Genomic DNA, 19043 nt, shown 5'->3' on the forward strand with positions numbered 1-19043 from the left:
TTTTATTGTTTGTTTTCGTTTTTTACATCCTGCTGCTCCCATCATCAGCCAGGTAGGCTAATATTTTTTTTTTACTAAAGCAGCATATGAAATCAGATGTATTACCTACCACCATTTAGTTGTTTTGTGTTATTTAAGATATTTATAAAATATCTGGTCATGCCAGATGTAATTATTCCACAAATTTTGTCAAACAATGCAATTACCCGTTGCAGCCACCTGGGGTTGTGCTCCCCCTGCCCCACAGCAAACTCATGGGTCAGACCCATCTGGTAGCGGGGGCCGAGACTAAGAGCTACATGGAAAAATATGCACCAAACAAGCCACTTTGAAATGTTGCTGTTTCATGAATACAAAAGTTGGGTGACCCCTCCTCTGGACTAAAAAATGTTGGATGACCCTCCCCTCAACAAAGAATAAAAAGACATGACCCTCCCCTGTTTTCCTCCGGTGGTCCATTCCATAAATACTGAACGGTCCCTTATTTACGAGACCGGTCTGATAGACCTCCAGCTTACAGCGGGGTCTCCAAGTGTGACTGTCCGAGCGACGAGCTAGTGGCCCCGGCAGGCGCTAGCTGGCTGTCGCCTCACTTTATGGAGCTACTCAACTCTGAAAACTTTGGAGCAAATTGTCAATTCGGCAACAATTGTTGCAAGACTGCCTATATTCGAAATCCACACAGTTCATTTCTCGCCTAAAAGGTTTTCAGAAGTGAATTTAGTGATGAATTAGATGACGAAAATGGTTAAAATTCTCCCGCTCGTTCAATGCCAAAATGAATGCTGGGATATGGGTGCTGCCAAGTTCATACAAGTTACCAACCAATGCCTCCTCGGTAAAATGGAAGAACATCAATGTCAAGAACATTTCCGGGAATTTTAACTGTTCTTGGCAACAGAAGATGACATTTCACAGGGACACAAGAACAGAAGTCAACAGAAGAACACAGATTGAGAAACGCCCAGGATCTTCTGATTTATCACCTGCACAACTTCCTTAGTGGGCATAACCACTTCACCCTCACTCATCACCAACACTGGAGCACCACAGGGCTGTGTTCTAGGCCTGTTCCTCTACACTCTGTACACCAACGACTGCAGCAGCCCCTCACCCACCATCCCCTAATCCTTAGACGACACTGCTATCCCTCTCTAACGTTCAATAACTACAGTATGTATCGGACTACTACAACTGTCACAGAGTGTTATTTTTACTTGCATGATTTGCATGGTTTGTTTTGTTTGCAGTGTATTTAATTTCAAGATTTAGTTTGGCCCATCCCTATGTTGTTATAGACATATGATTATAACCTTACCCCCTATAAACTCCCGATGTAATTTAGAATTAGAGCTGCTGAGTCGTTTCACCTTGTATGCCTCCAGTTGGAGACTCAAGGTAGCGACGGGTGGAGACGTGTGCAGTCTACAGCAAAGGCCGCAAGGGTTGTGTTTTCCGAGGTTTTTCATATTTTCTTTTTTTTTTTTTTATGTCTTGTATTTCTTTGGATCTCTGTCTGCTGAAAATTTTAGTGGATATTCCTGCTTTGAGATAAGTTTAAAGAACTAGATTTTCCTTGATAGGTTACAAAAATGATGTTTAAAGTCAAATGTAAAACAGAGGAGACTATTAACTACCACCATTTGGACAAAAATTAAAACAAAAAAAAATTAAACATTGGAAGATTAAAACTTAAAGAAGCTTGGTTCTAGACTTCTGAATCGCCACCCACATCTATAACTTTTTAGGGATTCATACAGTACGTATGTATGGTGTTGTGTTCAGTGATGGCTGTTCCCCCCCGGCTGAGGCAATCAGAGCTTTGTTGGTGGGACTTAGAATACGGACGTCATCTTCCTGAGCCAGAGGCAGAAAAACAGTGACAGAAAAATAGTCTATTTGGTGATAAATGTGAATGAAATTAATTCAGCTGCACACAACTTATTTTCATCAAAAAGAAAACTGCTCCTTGCTCCGTGTTGCCAGAAAAAGATCGGCTAGACAGATATGTCAGCTGCTACTGAGTCAGAGCAAAATAACCCAGAACACAGCATCAGACTGAATATATGATACCAAATGACAATTCCACTATGTTTTCACTTCAGTTGAGAGAAAATTGCAATGCTTTAATGTTGTTACTTTTTCATTCAGTATTCTTCACTGCCTCCTTCAAAAAATATATCACCAATTTTGTGGATTTTTCTGCTTTTAGATTAGTTTTAATGATGGCATTTTCTCTTTGAGCTGAAACGGGGCAGTTTTTTTTCCAAACCTGAAAGGTTACAGCTTGTACTTTCTACCTGCCAACCATATTTTATTATATTATTATAATACATTATATCTCCTTTTTTTAATGTAAAATCGGAATCTGCAAAGTAACCAACTCAGATACATGTATTGGAGTAAAAAGTACAATAGTACAGTATTTCTGCTGCAATACAGTAGGTGGCTAAGAAGAAAGCAGAAATACCGGAGAGAAGTACCAGAGCCTCTAAACGGTACTGGAGAACAGAACTTGAGTAAATGCTTAGTTACTGTCTCTGTACACACAAGAATACTACATTTTTCTGACTGCTTGCTTTTCAAAAGTATGCCCTTGATCGTCACTGTATACACACACACACACACACACACACACACACACACACACACACACACACACACACACACACACACACACACACACACGCTGCTGCTCAATAAATCTGCTTCAATGCACAAAAGGAAGTGTTACTTGAGTGTAGGGGCGCACACACACACACACACACACACACACACACACACACACACACACACACACACACACACACACACACACTTTATTGTCCGTCCGTACATGAATAATCCAATAGAGGGCTGGTAGCAGCCTCCCAGACTGCAGGCTTTAGCTCCCAGCACACAAGCTGTCCCGGAAAAACACAGTGCAGCCTCCCAGCAGACGCCGTTTACAGCTCCTCCTCGTCCAAAAACACAGTTATGAGCCTGTTTACTTGTTTATTTAGGTTTATGAAACTCTGCAGAACAAGGATGGATAGCCCAAAGATGAAACACGAGTTAACTGCAGCCAGCTCCTCCTGGTGTGGATTTCCTGCACATCCAGCAGACACGGAACAACATGATTATCCAGCTGATGAATCAAAGTCCAATATTCTCTCTTTTAGCTCTGTTTTTGGTCCCCACCAACTCCTGAGGGACATATCTGTCTCTTAGGCTGCTAAATGCTGCAACTTTGTCTGTCTGCTGTTTGTTGTTATTAGAGCTCGTTTCAGAGATGAAAACAGCTGCCTGCTACTGATGAATACACTGAGACTCAAACACACAGTAAATGTGCTGTGTAACTTAAACAAATGAGCTGAAAGAGGCTAAAAAGCTTGTTCTAGGTGCATCATTAGATCACAAACTCTGTGTTCTGCTGCTGTGAAACTCTAAACTCTCGTTACTCCTCTGACACATTTCTGAACTTGCCGAGTAAAGTGATTCTCACAGTGATGAATACTAATTTCCCTTGCGATAATAGGGAGATTCCTATTGACAAAGAGAAAGCTGCAGTGTGGACTCGAGGATAACAAGTCCTGTCGATGCACTTAAGCAACAACAGAGAAACAGAAGATCTGCAGTTTTTTTCTAGAGGTAATATATCTTTTTTTTTAGACAGGTGAAGAGGCGTTAACAACCTTGGGGAAGAAGTAAATAGAAGAGCCATCCTCTTACAGAGTAATTACATAACGAGAGCTCTGGTGACTGGAGGTTTGGTGTAATACGACTGTTAAAACCTGACTGTGCTGCCTGCCTCCCGTTCTGAGTCATGCTGTGCTGTTGCATCTCATCATTGTCTCTATTTGCCAAAAACTGTCACACAGACCAATGTGATGCTGATGACTCTGTTAAAGCCCTAATACAGGACTTTTAACTACTCCTTTCTGTTGGCTTGAAGTTATAGTCAAAAATGAGGCTATGACCAAAAAACATCCCGACTTCATGAGACGCTGCATGGTGATAAAATGTCTACAGAGACAAATTCAAACTTTAGTGTGAGTGAGTGTCCAGCTGTGCAGAAAATCCAGGGAAAACTGGACACAAATGATGGTTGAAATTCTTCACCACTTCTCCTCCAGAAGAAGTAAGAAAGCATATTTCTTAGCGTTGGGGTAGGGGACTAGGACCCAAAATGAACCAACACTGATGCATCTTGTATCGTAATCAATTTAATTACCTTTCTCACTCCTTTTTTTGCGGCGTATGTTACGTGATGTAGTGCTTCTGCTCATTTTCCCTGAAGCGATATATTTTTCTGTTGAAGATTCATCATGTTCCTACACAGGCAACCAATCGGGATAGCTCCACTGATGTAGTTGAGTATAGTCTCGCATTGCCAGAACTTTCTCACAGCACTGTGGAGGAGGGTCTGGCTAGTCCATACAGCATTCCAGGATGGGAGAAAAACGTGCTCTGGTTTATTGACATTTCTTTAAACCAATCACAATCGTCACTAAGCTCTGCATGCTGCAAAATAGTCTCAGGAAGGAACTTGTTTTGGTGGAACATGTGTACGTTGAAAAGTAGTTTTAGTCGTGCAACAGAAAACTCAGACTGGACAGATAGTCTAGCTAGCTGTCTGGATTTACCCTGCAGAGATCTGAGGAGCAGTTAACCATAGTCCTCACAAATCCACCGGAGGTTAGAATGCCAACACAAAGGAAGAGAGGGACAAAGAGAGGGAAAATGAGGGACACCTGGCAAAATTTCCGGCCGCACCTGAACAATCCCAGAAATGAAATGTCGTCGATATAGACTAGGTTGAGTATGACAAGCAGGGACAACCAAAACTGGAGACATTTTGGCCCTATAAGTGTATTGACAGCTGTCAACTTACAAGAATTCTCGGAAATCAAGTCTTCAGTGTTGAAAAACATTTTGCTCACTGCCGCTTGAGATGCCACAAGAGATGCTCACAAGTCTCTGAGCTAGAGTCAAGTCGAGTCTCAAGTCTCTCGTGGTTATAATGAGTGTTGTATCACCTGCTTCGTTCCATTCAGACTGCTTAGATCACTGGGTAGCTTCAGGTGCCTGATAAAAAACACTGAGACCTGGTTGAGCCAGAATCCTTTATCTTGATACTGCATATTTTGAATTCAGTGTTTTTTTTGTTTCTTTAGTTTGGGCTTTGTTGTCTGAAGTTTTTGAAGCCAAAGCTCCTGATGAACAGCACAGCAGCAGCCAGTGTGGTCGCCATGTCTGTTGTCCTCTCTCACGTGTGGCAGTGCACGCCATAGATATGTTACAGTAGATATGTTACGTATTACGTAGGTAGGTTCTAGGTTATCCAGGGAGTGGAAGAACATTCACCTCATCAGATGTTTCCTAAAAATAAAGATTGTTTACGAGTCCCGCATCTTGTGTGTGTGCGACTTAAGTACTGGAGTCCGAGTCTCAAAATCCAGTCCCCATCTGTGCCATCAACTGATGTCCAAAAGTTTCCCTCTTGTAGGATACGGATGATTGGATGACAGACACTGACAGATAGAGATACCAGACGTTTTGGATAGTAACATACTGTATCGTTGTATTGATTGTGATCTTTTATTAAAAGCAGACATTCTGTGATTGAGCTGTGATACATTCAGACAGTTTAAGGACTAAAGCCCTTTATGTTTATGGTCTGTGTACTGTATGTCAGGCTGGACAAGTGAGCCTGAACAGAAGAGCCTCATCAAAACTTGAAATGGCCAATAACTTAAAGGAGTGGAGCACCTATAAATATCACCAAATATTTATTACCTGGCTTTGCTTCCAGTCCTTTTTGCATCCTCACGTTTCCCTTGAGATTTTAACTGCAGACTGTAATCACTTAGCTGTATTGAGCTGCTGGCTGCATGTCTAGACTGGTCCGAGTGACATTAACAACTGTTTCTACCATAAATTAGGGCTGGGCGATATATCGATATTAAAAATATATCGATATATTTTTAAATGAGATATGGAATTAGACCATATCGCATATATCGATATAGTTCAAATGTGATCCTTGCTCCCATAGATATATACACAGATGTCGCCTTGAGGTTCTAAACATACGTCAAAACCGCCGCCATCTTGGAACAGGGGTCCGAAGCATTCAGATCAACGCTAAAGATGCCGGACTTTTGTACTGCTTAATTATGTTCGATAGAGGAAATGAAAAGAACAAACAGCAATGAATAACATTTAACAGGTGACAATGTGTTTTATGATTATGTATGTCGCCTTCGACCAGCAACCTGAGCTCCGGCGGCAGCGGGGGCGGAGAGCTCCGTGGCCGGCCGCAGCGTCTCTTCCCAGGGGAAAACACAGCTTTTGCCTCGCTGCTGCGGGTCCCCGCTGATCCAGATCGGACCAGCCAAAGACAGAGTGGTGATCGGTAGGATCTTACACGTAGTCCAGGACGACCTGTATGTCGATATCGGCGGAAAGTTCCACTAAGTTTGCGGCGGCGGCAGGCGGACGGAGAGAAGCTACAGCGGGGCAGCAGAGACCGTCTGCAGCTGCAGGATCTGGAGCTCAGTGCCCGTTAAAATGACACGTAACGCATAAATACATACAGAAATAAATAGTGGAGGAATGAGCCTGGACATTTCAGTCTGTTTTAAACTTCACCTTGAAGCAGAAACTCTTAGTTCAGAAGGGTGAAGTTTCCGTTTGAACTCAGATCTGTGAACCGATCATAATAAATATTCTTTGTATTAACACATTAATTAGTTTCTTTGTTTTGTAGTCGATAGTTCATCTTTTAGTTTACTTAAGTGGAAGCAGTATCAAGTGGAAGAATGGGACTATAAACCTAGGCTTACAGGCATGAGGCATTACATTTTGAACAAAGTAGATTATATTAATATCAAAAGCTTAATTGACCTTTGGAACGAATCACAAATATGGAGCTTTGATTTCAAAAAAGGTACTCCTGTTATACAGTATTTAGGTTTACATTTTATTGTTATTTGAACAGCTGAGCATTTAATCATGAACCAGGTGAAGAAACCGGTTTATTATTTATTTGATTTTGCAACTGTTTCTATGAAACTACTTGTGACATGTCATATTTGATTTTGGCTTTGACTGAACATTTGCTCTCACTTTGCAGAAAAAAATATCGGGATATATATCGTATATCGATATTCAGCCAAAATATATCGGGATATGACTTTTGGTCCATATCGCCCAGCCCTACCATAAATCTACGCATGTCATGTAAAAAGTACACAGAGACAGGAACAAAGACTGTGTGTACTATAACTACAATAGTTACACATTTAAACAAACCTTCTGTAGGTTCAAAAATGTCATTAAATGCATTGTGTTGCTCTGCTCCACTACTGAGGACTTATGTTTTAAAAGAAAGGCAGAGAAAGCCCACTGAGGCAGAACAACAGTCTCATCAACATATGCATAATTCATACAGTTTACAGTAGATTTGGTATTTACTCACTATGGGGAAAGAAATGCTCTGAGCTGGTACAAAGAATGAAAATGATTGCACTGGATTATACTTTTATACTGTTTGGGAGAGTGCATGTCAGAAAAAATGTTTGTCCTTTTACTAAATGATGAATTACAAAATCCAGCAAAAGACCAAACAGATTCACTTTTATCTTCCTTTTCATCTTGCTGATTAACTGAAAAAATGAAACTCAACAGTTCTTGAACATGAACACAATATCCAAACACCAATATGACTCCGACGCAGCAGTGAAGTGCTTCCATTTGCACCTGATGGCTCTGGTTAAAGGTGTTATGAGTGGAGAGGTGTCTCGGTACTGACAGGCGAGTGACTGGTGTGAAACCCCCTGACCTGCCGTCTGCACACCGACTCCAACATCGAAGATTTTTTTTCATAACTTGGATTTCAGTAGATTTGGCTGTAATTCCTTGGACTGACTTTACTCACACCTTAATTGCTGAAAGTTGAAGATGCACTGTTTATGAACAAGTTCACAGTTTAACCTTCTTATCTATTATACAACATCTATTAGACAAACTGTCCATCTGTTTGATTTTGAAGAGCTACAGTAGGGTGTTTTGTGGTCCATTTTTAAATAACCCTCCTATCTATATTTCTATATGTTTGCAGTTCTGCTTTGCAGCAGTGATGTATAACAGGCATCTGGGGTTAATTCTCTTTCCTCACTTCCAAATAAGAGAGATGAGGAGATAAAACAGATATGACTCAGGTCTTGCATTAGATTTGAACTCCCAAACGGCTGCCATGCTTGTGAATGTGCTCTCTTCACTGCTGAATTTGGAGTAAACGATGGTTCCGTTTTTTTCCACTTGCCGCGACCACGGCAACCACAGTGAAAAAAAGAATAGAGGAACTGATTTTACGGAATGATTCATATCTTCATCAGCATAGAACAGGCCGATCAATAAAGAGAAACAAAGTCGTAGCACAACAAGCGGGTAAGTACATCCAAGGTAATGCATGAATGTTTTCAAAGTCCATCTTCAGCCACTCCAAATGGTAGTAGCATGAACACAGACTTATTGAAAACAAAAACCAAACCCCTACTTGATAATCACTATAGCACGAATGCACAGCAACCCTGAACTTACTTAGACCTTACCCAGCGGAGCTGTATGTGAGAACAGAAACATCCGAATCAGTTGGAGGGGACATTAAACGGTCTTTACCCTGCCAGGTCCTGGGTCCAGAGTCTGTGTAATGTCTTATTGAGCCCATGTGTGAATAGAGCAGCTCATTGTCCACAGAATTCACAGCGAGCCAGTTGGCGTGTTGATGGCGTTTCTATCAGGCGGCAGGCACCAAACCGGAAAAAAAAACAAGACGAAGAAGGGTGATTTACATGAAGATGTAAATCCGACAAAAATGTCTAACTGAAGAGACAAGATTGAGGAATTTCTGTCGGTAAGGGCTGACGCCAAAATTGTCTGACAACGGCACGAGAGACTTGGTTGGGTACTGCCTGCTGCACGCTGTACCCGGGCCCAACCCCTCGTCTAAACCAAACAGATGATTTCCGGTTGTGTGCTACATGTGAGTAAAGGAGGCATCAGACTATGTCTGCACCTGATTTTGTGGACATTGTCCAGAGTTTCTATGAGAAAACGGGCCATGTCTTTTATGGATTCACATACAGAAGGCAGCCATGGAACCACCACAGCAGCTCTATTTCCTCTGCAGTAAAATACTTTCAAACAGACCCATTAAGCCATCCCCATCAATCTCAAATGATGAGGTAGAGGAGCCGGTCTGATACATACAAACAAACAAAGATGTTGCCGCTGAGAAAAAGAGACAAGAATTAAAGTCCGAGCAGGACAGAGAGAAGGAGAGTCATGAGGAGAGGGAGGCTGAGGACGAGCTGGAGAGAGAATGGAAAGTGCTTATGGATGCAGATTGGTAGCCAGCCATTATTGCATAAGTGACAGGGCAAGTTAGTGCTGACACCCATCCCAGTCTCCTCCGAGGCCCCCTGTCTGTCCCGCTACAGGATGTTTATCTTCATCATGGCGGCGCTCGAGCAGCTGTCACGCATCCCGGGAACAAAAGAGCTAACTGATGAGAGGAGAAAGAGCTCCACCCACATCGCCATTTCTGTTCTGTGTTTACATGAGGGGACCACCGGGAAAAGTGTCCGTCTTAACAATTAACTCAGTTTGGACACAGTGTCTGCTCAGAGCAGACACTTTTTCCCAGAGCTAAGCTAAGCTTGTTTAAAGGCCTGTTGACGAATCACGACCCACTGCATCGAAGCAGGTGGAGCTGCCGATCCTGGATGAATGGAGACGGTGTTGAAAACAAGCCATTATCTCATTGTAATGGTAGTTTTAAGCTTTTCTAACTCATTTTAAAGCCTAAATCACACGCTGGGGATGCAATGAAAATGAACCTGAAACCTTAATTAGAAATGAACCTTTCTAATTAAGAAGTAGTCTTTCCCAGAATAAATCTTTTAACTGAAGCCAAAGTTTTCTCAGTAACTGATCAGGTCTCTTCTCAGTTCTCAGTCAAGCAAACCGGCAAAACAAAGAGAAGGTTCCAGCTGCTCTGCTCTGTAAAAAGGAACTGAAATAACATCAAGTTTCTACAGGTACTGTTGTTTCTGCTTTGTTCTTCTACAGAGAGAAACATGTAATAAGTAAAAAAATATGTAAAGTGATGCTTTATTTTAAGGGCCTTAGAAAGGAAGAAATTCATTGGAAGGGTTCTGGAGAGACCACTGTAATGTGGTAGTGATTATAAGGCTGTGTTTTAGTTAGAGCACAGCAGGTCAGCTGGACACAATTTACAGCTCAACATATTGAAATTTACTTGGGTTTAAAGTTATAATATGTAATATTTCTGCATTCAAATGTCTAAAACCGACTAGACCTAGCCTATATGTTATATATTTAGTTGAGTTGTGTACTTGGGTTATCCCAAATGTTTCCAATAGTGTTCAAACCTAGAGAAATCTGTCATTATATTCAAGGTACCGCTGCGTTACATAAGGTAGTCCTATCCCCTTTGGGCATGCGTCAGCGGTGTGGTAGTCTGCCAGAGGCTGTCCTAAATTGACCCATTATCCAGTGTTAAGCCACATTTTTAGTTATTGTTTTACTATATAGGACAGCTGAAGATGTGAAAGGGGAGAGAGAGGGGGAATGACATGCAGCAAAGGGCCGCAGGTCGGAGTTGAACCTGCGGTGGCTGCGGCAAGGACTGAGCAAAGGGGGCGCACGCTCAACCAGGTAAGCTATCCAGGTGCCCCACGATGCACTTTTATTTTAACCGGATGAAGGATTTGAGTCATCGGACGTCTGGATCCTAAGTTCTCAGAGAAACCAGCTCAGCAAACGCTAGCAGCAGCTCGGCTCGCAGCCCGTCCGCCGGCGAACCCAACAGCGTCAGAGAAACACCCATTTTGACGTGGAACTGCTTTGTTCAATGTTCTCACCGGTTTTAATCGGCGGGTCCATTGGTTTTGGAGAGGAGGAGACCTCTGTGGATAAAAACAATGAAGCAGTCCTAACCGGGAGAAACTGACTGCAACTACATCTCCCATGATCCCACGCTACTTCACAACGTCACAAAACTCCGTCCTTTGTTACTGTTTTCATAGAGAGTCCTAGAGGCAGAACGTTACAATTTGTGCGTTTAAATGGAGTGTTTTTGAAATTCCACTGGAATTTACAAATGTTTATGAAGTCAAGCGTGTGCACACAGAGAGCATTAAAAGTCCAGGGCTGTTCTATATGCAGCCATCACCTCCTTCAGACATATATCTGCAGCCTTTAGACAACAGCGATCAATATATTTTTATATGTGTTTTAATTTAATTAATAGCTGCCAGGGCCAACTTAGTGTCTGTTCTGAATCAGCGTCTTGTGTCACGTTTAATGGAAGAACAGATATTCTTGGACGTAAACATGTTTACCCATGCATCACACACATATTATGCATACACAATATTGTAATATAATACTTAACTAACTAAGTCAAGTTACGGAACAATAGCAGCAAACTGTCAAGTTAAATGTGTAATTGTGTGTGCAGCATACAGTCACTTGCAGGCCCAGATGTAGGGCCAGGTATGGAATAAATGCATCAATAAATTATAGACTATGGAATTAAAACACACACAGAAACACGGAGAGTAAAAACTGCGGTTCAGATCGAAGCGACTGCCTGCTAGGATGTCAGGAAGAACCGTCCAAAGGGCACAGGACATAATGAGGCAACCGGTATTGTATGTATAATTTATTGTGTTTGATGCACGCTGAGAAAAAGAACCTATTGAGCATAGGGGAATATGAAGTATGAAAAACAATGCAATAAACAACAACAGACTTGTTATGAGAGAAGAAGAGAGGGTGTGTAAAGGAAAGAAAATCTGAAGGAATGTCAGGTCAGATGGTCGGCCTCTGAATGCGCTTAAGCCTGTACTTGTATACTCACTGTTCTCAGAAAGGAAGAGAAATGACAAAAATCAAATGAGCTAGTTTCCCGCTCACCTGTTTCGACCCCACAATCCCTGATTTTCCTCTTAGATTTCCCATCAGGCACCCCAGACTTGTCTAATAAAGTCTGGTTCATTTTCTCATGAACATTGCTGGCTGACTGACAGTTGAAGCACTAACGCTACTTCTAACACTGATGCATCGTCAGTCTTCAAAAATATCTGCTTCTTTGATACAAAGTCAAAAGGTACAAGAATATGGAGTTATATTACTGCCATTAGTCAAGAGCACATTATTTCAATTTGAGAGCATTTCTCACTGATATTACATTCAGATTTCTTGCTCTCACACTCAAATAGTCACTGCTCGTGCTTAGATTTGCTCTGCTTGTGCTCAAACTTTCTGCTTAGACTCAGATATGTTGTTGTTTGGACAGATTTCCTGCTCTCAGCTTTGAACCTTCTCCTCGCACTCAGGCTGATTCTGCTCGCTTGCACATTTTCTGCTCTCGGATCTCTCCTGCGTGCTTGGATTTTTTTGTTTTATAACCCTGCCAAAAGTCAACAACCAAGAGAATGCCAGCTGTAGTGTTGACCAATGAAATGATCCCTGCCCCGTTGAGGGTGCGTTCACTTTACGTTAGAACGTCTGTTGAGGGCGGCTGCACTGTAACCGATAACTGTAAACAAGTTTATATATCCCCGCGCCGTTCATTGCTTTATTATAAGTATATGTCAACAATGTGCACAGAATGGTCGACGCACTTTCACCTGCACCCATCAGGAAACGGGAGAAAGCTTTGAAGTGGGACATATGAAGTTATGTCCACAACTACGAGGGTGAGTAACATAACTTAAGCACCTAACTAGCTAGCTAACATATGGCGCTAGCATATAGCCTAGCTTGATGTCCATTAACAAATAGATTTTCTTTATTGTATAGCTACATTGAACGACATATGAGGACTGTATGTGTATATGTGATGACCTCACTTTGTATTTTTTCCTCGTTTGATTAACCATGTTCCTGGGATTTGGCTGATTTCATGTTAGAGCCAGTAGTAAAACCTAAACTGTAATATAACTGAAAGAACACCAGAAACTGGATTGTTTGTGTCAGCTTTTGCATCACTGTTGTGTTGTTCATCAGAATTTAGTCTTCATTCCTTCATATAGCATTAGTCTGAAAATGATGAATTCATATCAGTCTGTTTAAGAAGTTGTAACATTAAGTACAATTTCACCACTATAATAAAAACAAATCTAGAAATGATATGCTTTCTTATTTGCTCCTTAAATAGCAGTTATTTGTTTAATTAATACAAAGCAAACTGAACTGAAAAAACAAGTATTTTGTTTCACGTTCTTTTCATCCAGGTGGGGCTGAGGGGCTCGACCCCTGTTGATCTGTGTGTGTCATATCACCAACCCATGATAGCTAGAATTCATCCTGCTGCTCCAGATCTACCTACTGTATGGCTGACTACAGACTACAACCATCTGGTCCAGATCTACCTACTGTATGACTGACTACAGACTACAACCATCTGGTCCAGATCTACCTACTGTATGGCTGACTACAGACTACAACCATCTGCTCCAGATCTACCTACTGTATGGCTGACTACAGACTACAACCATCTGCTCCAGATCTACCTACTGTATGGCGGACTACAGACTACAACCATCTGGTCCAGATCTACCTACTGTATGGCTGACTACAGACTACAACCATCTGCTCCAGATCTACCTACTGTATGGCTGACTACAGACTACAACCATCTGCTCCAGATCTACCTACTGTATGGCTGACTACCGACTACAACCATCTGCTCCAGATCTACCTACTGTATGGCTGACTACAGACTACAACCATCTGCTCCAGATCTACCTACTGTATGGCTAACTACAGAATACAACCATCTGCTCCAGATCTACCTACTGTATGGCTGACTACAGACTACAACCATCTGCTCCAGATCTACCTACTGTATGGCTGACTACAGACTACAACCATCTGGTCCAGATCTACCTACTGTATGGCTGACTACAGACTACAACCATCTGCTCCAGATCTACCTACTGTATGGCTGACAAACATCTGCAAGTTTTGTTTGTAGTGAACATCAACAGCTGCACTCAATGTCTCTTGGGTTCATATGGGACTTGGTTGTTCTCCGTACTGCATCACACACTATATTATATTAGTATATCTTTTGTTTTGTTATATTAGTACAAACAACAGTAAGTATCATTACTTAACCACAGTATATATTATTCTGTTGTACACTGTTGACTTGACTCTAATACAGACAACAGTAAGTATCATTACTTAACCACAGTATATATTATTCTGGTGTACACTGTTGACTTGACTCTAATACAGACAACAGTAAGTATCATTACTTAACCACAGTATATATTATTCTGGTGTACACTGTTGACTTGACTCTAATACAGACAACAGTAAGTATCATTACTTAACCACAGTATATATTATTCTGGTGTACACTGTTGACTTGACTCCATGCTATTGATTATACATCACTTTAGCTTACCACTACCTCATAACTTAACCTTAATTGCTCTTGTATAGTTCATTTATCTTCTACTAGTTGTATATACCTCCTATTTAATTGAATTATTCTTAATTTGTGTTGCAATACCTGAATCATCCCTCTTGTGAACACTAGGCTTATCTTTATTCATAACCCTGCTCACAAACTCACCTTAACCTGGGTCATCGGTTTGCCAATATCAATGTTCCTGCTACAGTAAATCCTATAGGCAAATTGTTCTGCTTTCACCGTAGTATGAACAATACACTTTTAAGGTTTTGTGTCAAATATTGTGCAATTTGTTATGAATTACTCATTGTTTTGACAAGGTAAATTAAAGCTATTTACCAAGTGTCAGCTCTGGTCAATTTAATTGTACTGTTTTTTTATTTGTTTATTTTTTTGCCTTGATCAGGGTTTTAATTTGTTGCAAATATGAACATGGTTTTAATAATCTGTATCTTATTGCTCTGAAAAACTACAATGATTTAAGAAATATCAGTGATACTTATCAACATTTATTGAATTGATTGAATATATTGGCAGACATTACAGGCACCTATTCATGTCAACAGAGAAAACAGTAGTTTGTTCTCTCTTTTATCACTTTGATTATGCAGGTGATGGTGCAGAAAGAGGGGTGAAGTCCTTGTAGATCTCTGGCACTTTGAGGACAGAAAGATCCAGCAACTCTCCACTGTTGTCTTTGTATAGTATGCTCCTATTAAAGACAAATTCATAGACATCAACACATAAGATATTAGGTGTACATAGCTTTCTTTAACATCATTATATATATATATATATATATATATATATATATATATATATATATATATATATATATATAGTTTTCAGTGGTTATGAGGAGCAATATGAGAGAGAAATTTGGTAAACATTGACCATTGCTTAGGTACATTAAACCACATTAAGCTTTTTCACGTTAAGAGTTAGAATGTCCCGGCTGCAGTTGTTTTTTAATACCTGTTTATGAAATGAAAATCGAATGAACGAAAAAGTACACAGACCAGACTGATATGAATTCATCATTTTCAGACTAATGCTATATGAAGGAATAAAGACTAAATTCTGATGAACAACACAACAGTGATGCAAAAACTGACACAAACAATCCAGTTTCTGGTGTTCTTTCAGTTATATTACAGTTTAGGTTTTACTACTGGCTCTAACATGAAATCAGCCAAATCCCAGGAACATGGTTAACCAAACGAGGAAAAAATACAAAGTGAGGTCATCACATATACACATACAGTCCGTCATATGTCGTTCAATCTAGCTATACAATAAAGAAAATCTATTTGTTTATGGACATCAAGCTAGGCTATATGCTAGCGGCATATGTTAGCTAGCTAGCTAGGTGCTTAAGTTATGTTACTCACCCTCGTAGTTGTGGACATAACTTGATATGTCCCACTTCAAAGCTTTCTCCCGTTTCCTGATGGGTGCAGGTGAAAGTGCGTCGACCATTCTGTGCACATTGTTGACATATACTTATAATAAAGCAATGAACGGCGCGGGGATATATAAAATTGCAGCCGCCCTCAACAGACGTTCTAACGTAAAGTGAACGCACCCTCAACGGGGCAGGGATCATTTCATTGGTCAACACTACAGCTGGCATTCTCTTGGTTGTTGACTTTTGGCAGGGTTATAAAACAAAAAAATCCAAGCACGCAGGAGAGATCCGAGAGCAGAAAATGTGCAAGCGAGCAGAATCAGCCTGAGTGCGAGGAGAAGGTTCAAAGCTGAGAGCAGGAAATCTGTCCAAACAACAACATATCTGAGTCTAAGCAGAAAGTTTGAGCACAAGCAGAGCAAATCTAAGCACGAGCAGTGACTATTTGAGTGTGAGAGCAAGAAATCTGAATGTAATATCAGTGAGAAATGCTCTCAAATTGAAATAATGCGCTCTTGACTAATGGCAGTAATATAACTCCATACAAGAAGCCTGCGGACATAACAACGGAAGCACAGGTCAACTACAACTCCCAAGGTGCAGTTTAGTAAGAAACATTCAATCACAGAGCTTACAATTCTATACTGTGCCTCCAATAGTAAATTTACACTTTGCAGAAACCTGATGAAACGTTCCTTTTTGGATTTGTTAATTTTTGTTAATTAATTTTGGTTAAATCCAACAATTATGGTGCAGCTTTTTTTCCAAACTGCATCAACGAGGTGTTGTGAATTTGCCACAGCTCTGATTGGCTTCTTCTTCTTCTTCTTCTTCTTCACAACAACAGCAACTGAGGCTTGGGGATATTGATCTACAGGATAAAGAGCCATCCACCAAAAGACAAAACCCCCACAATTTCTACAAATGAAAGTTGAAATAATCGAGACAGATGGTCGTAACATGAATCTATAGTATGCTCAACACTGGACACTGGCATAAATATCCCACAATGCTACGCGGTAGTGACGACAAAGTTTATAACAGACAAATAAGAAATAAGTTAGGCAACTTTACTACTTAGCTAGCCAGCAGATGCCACCTCTGGAAACCTAGCCCGGCCTCTGTCTGTCAAAACAATATTTCAAGTTGATCCAGGAAAATAAAGGACTCAAAAACTGTTAAGGTTGTGGAAATCTTCAGCTCTTTGCTACTGTATTATCTTCATATACTGGGACTACTGGGAATTGTCAATATTAATTGCCATTCTTGGTAAACTTCAATAACTACAGCAAAATCTATGCAGGTTAATGCAGAGTAAGTGTTGGCTGGAAATGATGTGAGAGCAGCTTGAAGTCAGTCATTAGTGAGTACAAAATCAAACTGTCCCACACAGAAAACAAGTCAACGTCACACTGGGGAAGCATACAACTGTTTGGTTGACTTACAGTTTGTCCTGTGTGTGTCTGTCCTGTGTGTATGTCCAGTGTGTGTATGTCCTGTGTGTGTGTGTCCTGTGTGTGTGTGTATGTCCTGTGTGTGTGTGTGTGTGTGTGTGTGTGTGTGTGTGTGTGTGTGTGTGTGTCTGTCCTGTGTGTATGTCCTTTGTGTGCATGTCCTGTGTGTGTGTGTCTGTCCTGTGTGTGTGTGTGTGTGTGTGTGTGTGTGTTCTGTCTGTGTGTTTGTTCGGTGTGTCTGTTCTGTGTGTGTCAGTCCTGTGTGTGTGTCTGTCCTGTATGTGTCAGTCCTGTGTGTGTGTATGTCTGTCCTATGTGTGTGTGTCAGTCCTGTGTGTGTCCCGTGTGTGTCCTGTGTGTGTGTGTCCCGTGTGTGTGTGTGTGTCCTGTGTGTGTGTGTCCACAGAGCGGGATACCTTACCCGTTTGCGCAGGTTGCAAGTGAGGATGAGGTTGCGGGAGAAGGAGTTGGCGAAGGCCGTGTAAAACTCCAGCACCTTGAGCAAGGCTTCCCTCTTGATGACGTGGAGGTCGCAGTACGTCAGCGCTCGGACGTTGGCGCACGCGTGGGCCAGGGTGGTTTCTTTCCAAAAGACGTCACCAAACACATCGCCTTTACCTGAGGACACAAGAGGTTCCATTATTGGAACATCAATTGTTTGATAAAGATGACACCTCGGGTAAAGCTAATAAGGGAAGAATTCAAATAATCTAAATCTTCAATAGGTGGGAAATGGTCCTGGCTCCTGGCCCATACCTCAATCACCAGTCATTAACTGGGATGCTTTAGATTGAGTTCCAAAACCTTTATTTCAGATTTTATTTCATTCAATTTCATGTAGAGTGATTGATAGAAAATTAAACAGCATCTATTTTAATAACTGATGAAATGTTTAATTTGTTTTTTTTTCAGTATAAATGCTGAACATTACCTAATTCCAGCCTCTTGGTTGTGACGATTTTCTGCTTTTCTTTATGTTATGCAATAGTAAACTGAATATCTTTTGGTTTTGGACTGTTGGGCGGACATAACAAGACCATTTTAAGGTGTCATTTGTGGTTTTAGGAATGGGATGATGGATGGCGATGGATATTTCTCACTTAAGACTGCTAAGTTAAGCTTGGCTTCCCCTAAAATGTCAATAAATTATTGGTCAAATATGTACTATTGTTATTTTATTGACTAAAAATGCATTAGAACATGAGTAGGTTCAGCATCAGCTGACTCCATTTCCTTCTCATACATTCCCGTAGCGTCTCAGTGTATTTCCCTGTTGAAGCCTGGCGTCCGTTGACTTGAATGGGGCTGATTTGAACACTTTTTGTCAGTGCTTCGAAACTAGACGGTCATTGGATAAATGCTGTGATTATGTCCCGCCCACGGACGCTCAGCGTCTCTGGGGGTCAATGGAGCAGTGGGCTGGCCTGGACTCCGGGCTTCTGCGTGATGATTGGAGGGTCTGTTGAAAGACTGCATCTCCTTTTGATTGACAGCGATTTTGTACTATAACGAGTCGCCGAAGCTATTCGAGCTCAGTCCCATCGCGGATTTTACAAGTGTAGTCAAAAGACGAACTTCTGCAACCTATTTCTTGGTATTTGCTTGGCGAAATTGCTAGCCAATTTTCATCATACATTTCATACAATTATACACCACATTCCTTTTTTCAGTTTAACCTAAC

General features: G+C 41.1%; 1 protein-coding gene across 1 annotated transcript in view; it reads right to left on the reverse strand.

The window, feature by feature from the left end:
- The window catches only part of kcnh5b (potassium voltage-gated channel, subfamily H (eag-related), member 5b), a 242179-nt gene that overhangs the window by 36974 nt on the left and 186162 nt on the right, over positions 1 to 19043 (reverse strand). The window contains exon 12 of the mRNA XM_028565179.1: positions 17784 to 17980. Within this exon, the coding sequence (XP_028420980.1) occupies positions 17784 to 17980 (197 nt within the window). The remainder of the gene's footprint in view (positions 1 to 17783; positions 17981 to 19043) is intronic.

The sequence above is a fragment of the Perca flavescens genome, chromosome 20 (assembly GCF_004354835.1).
Source record: "Perca flavescens isolate YP-PL-M2 chromosome 20, PFLA_1.0, whole genome shotgun sequence".
NCBI classification, from domain to species: Eukaryota; Metazoa; Chordata; class Actinopteri; order Perciformes; family Percidae; genus Perca; species Perca flavescens.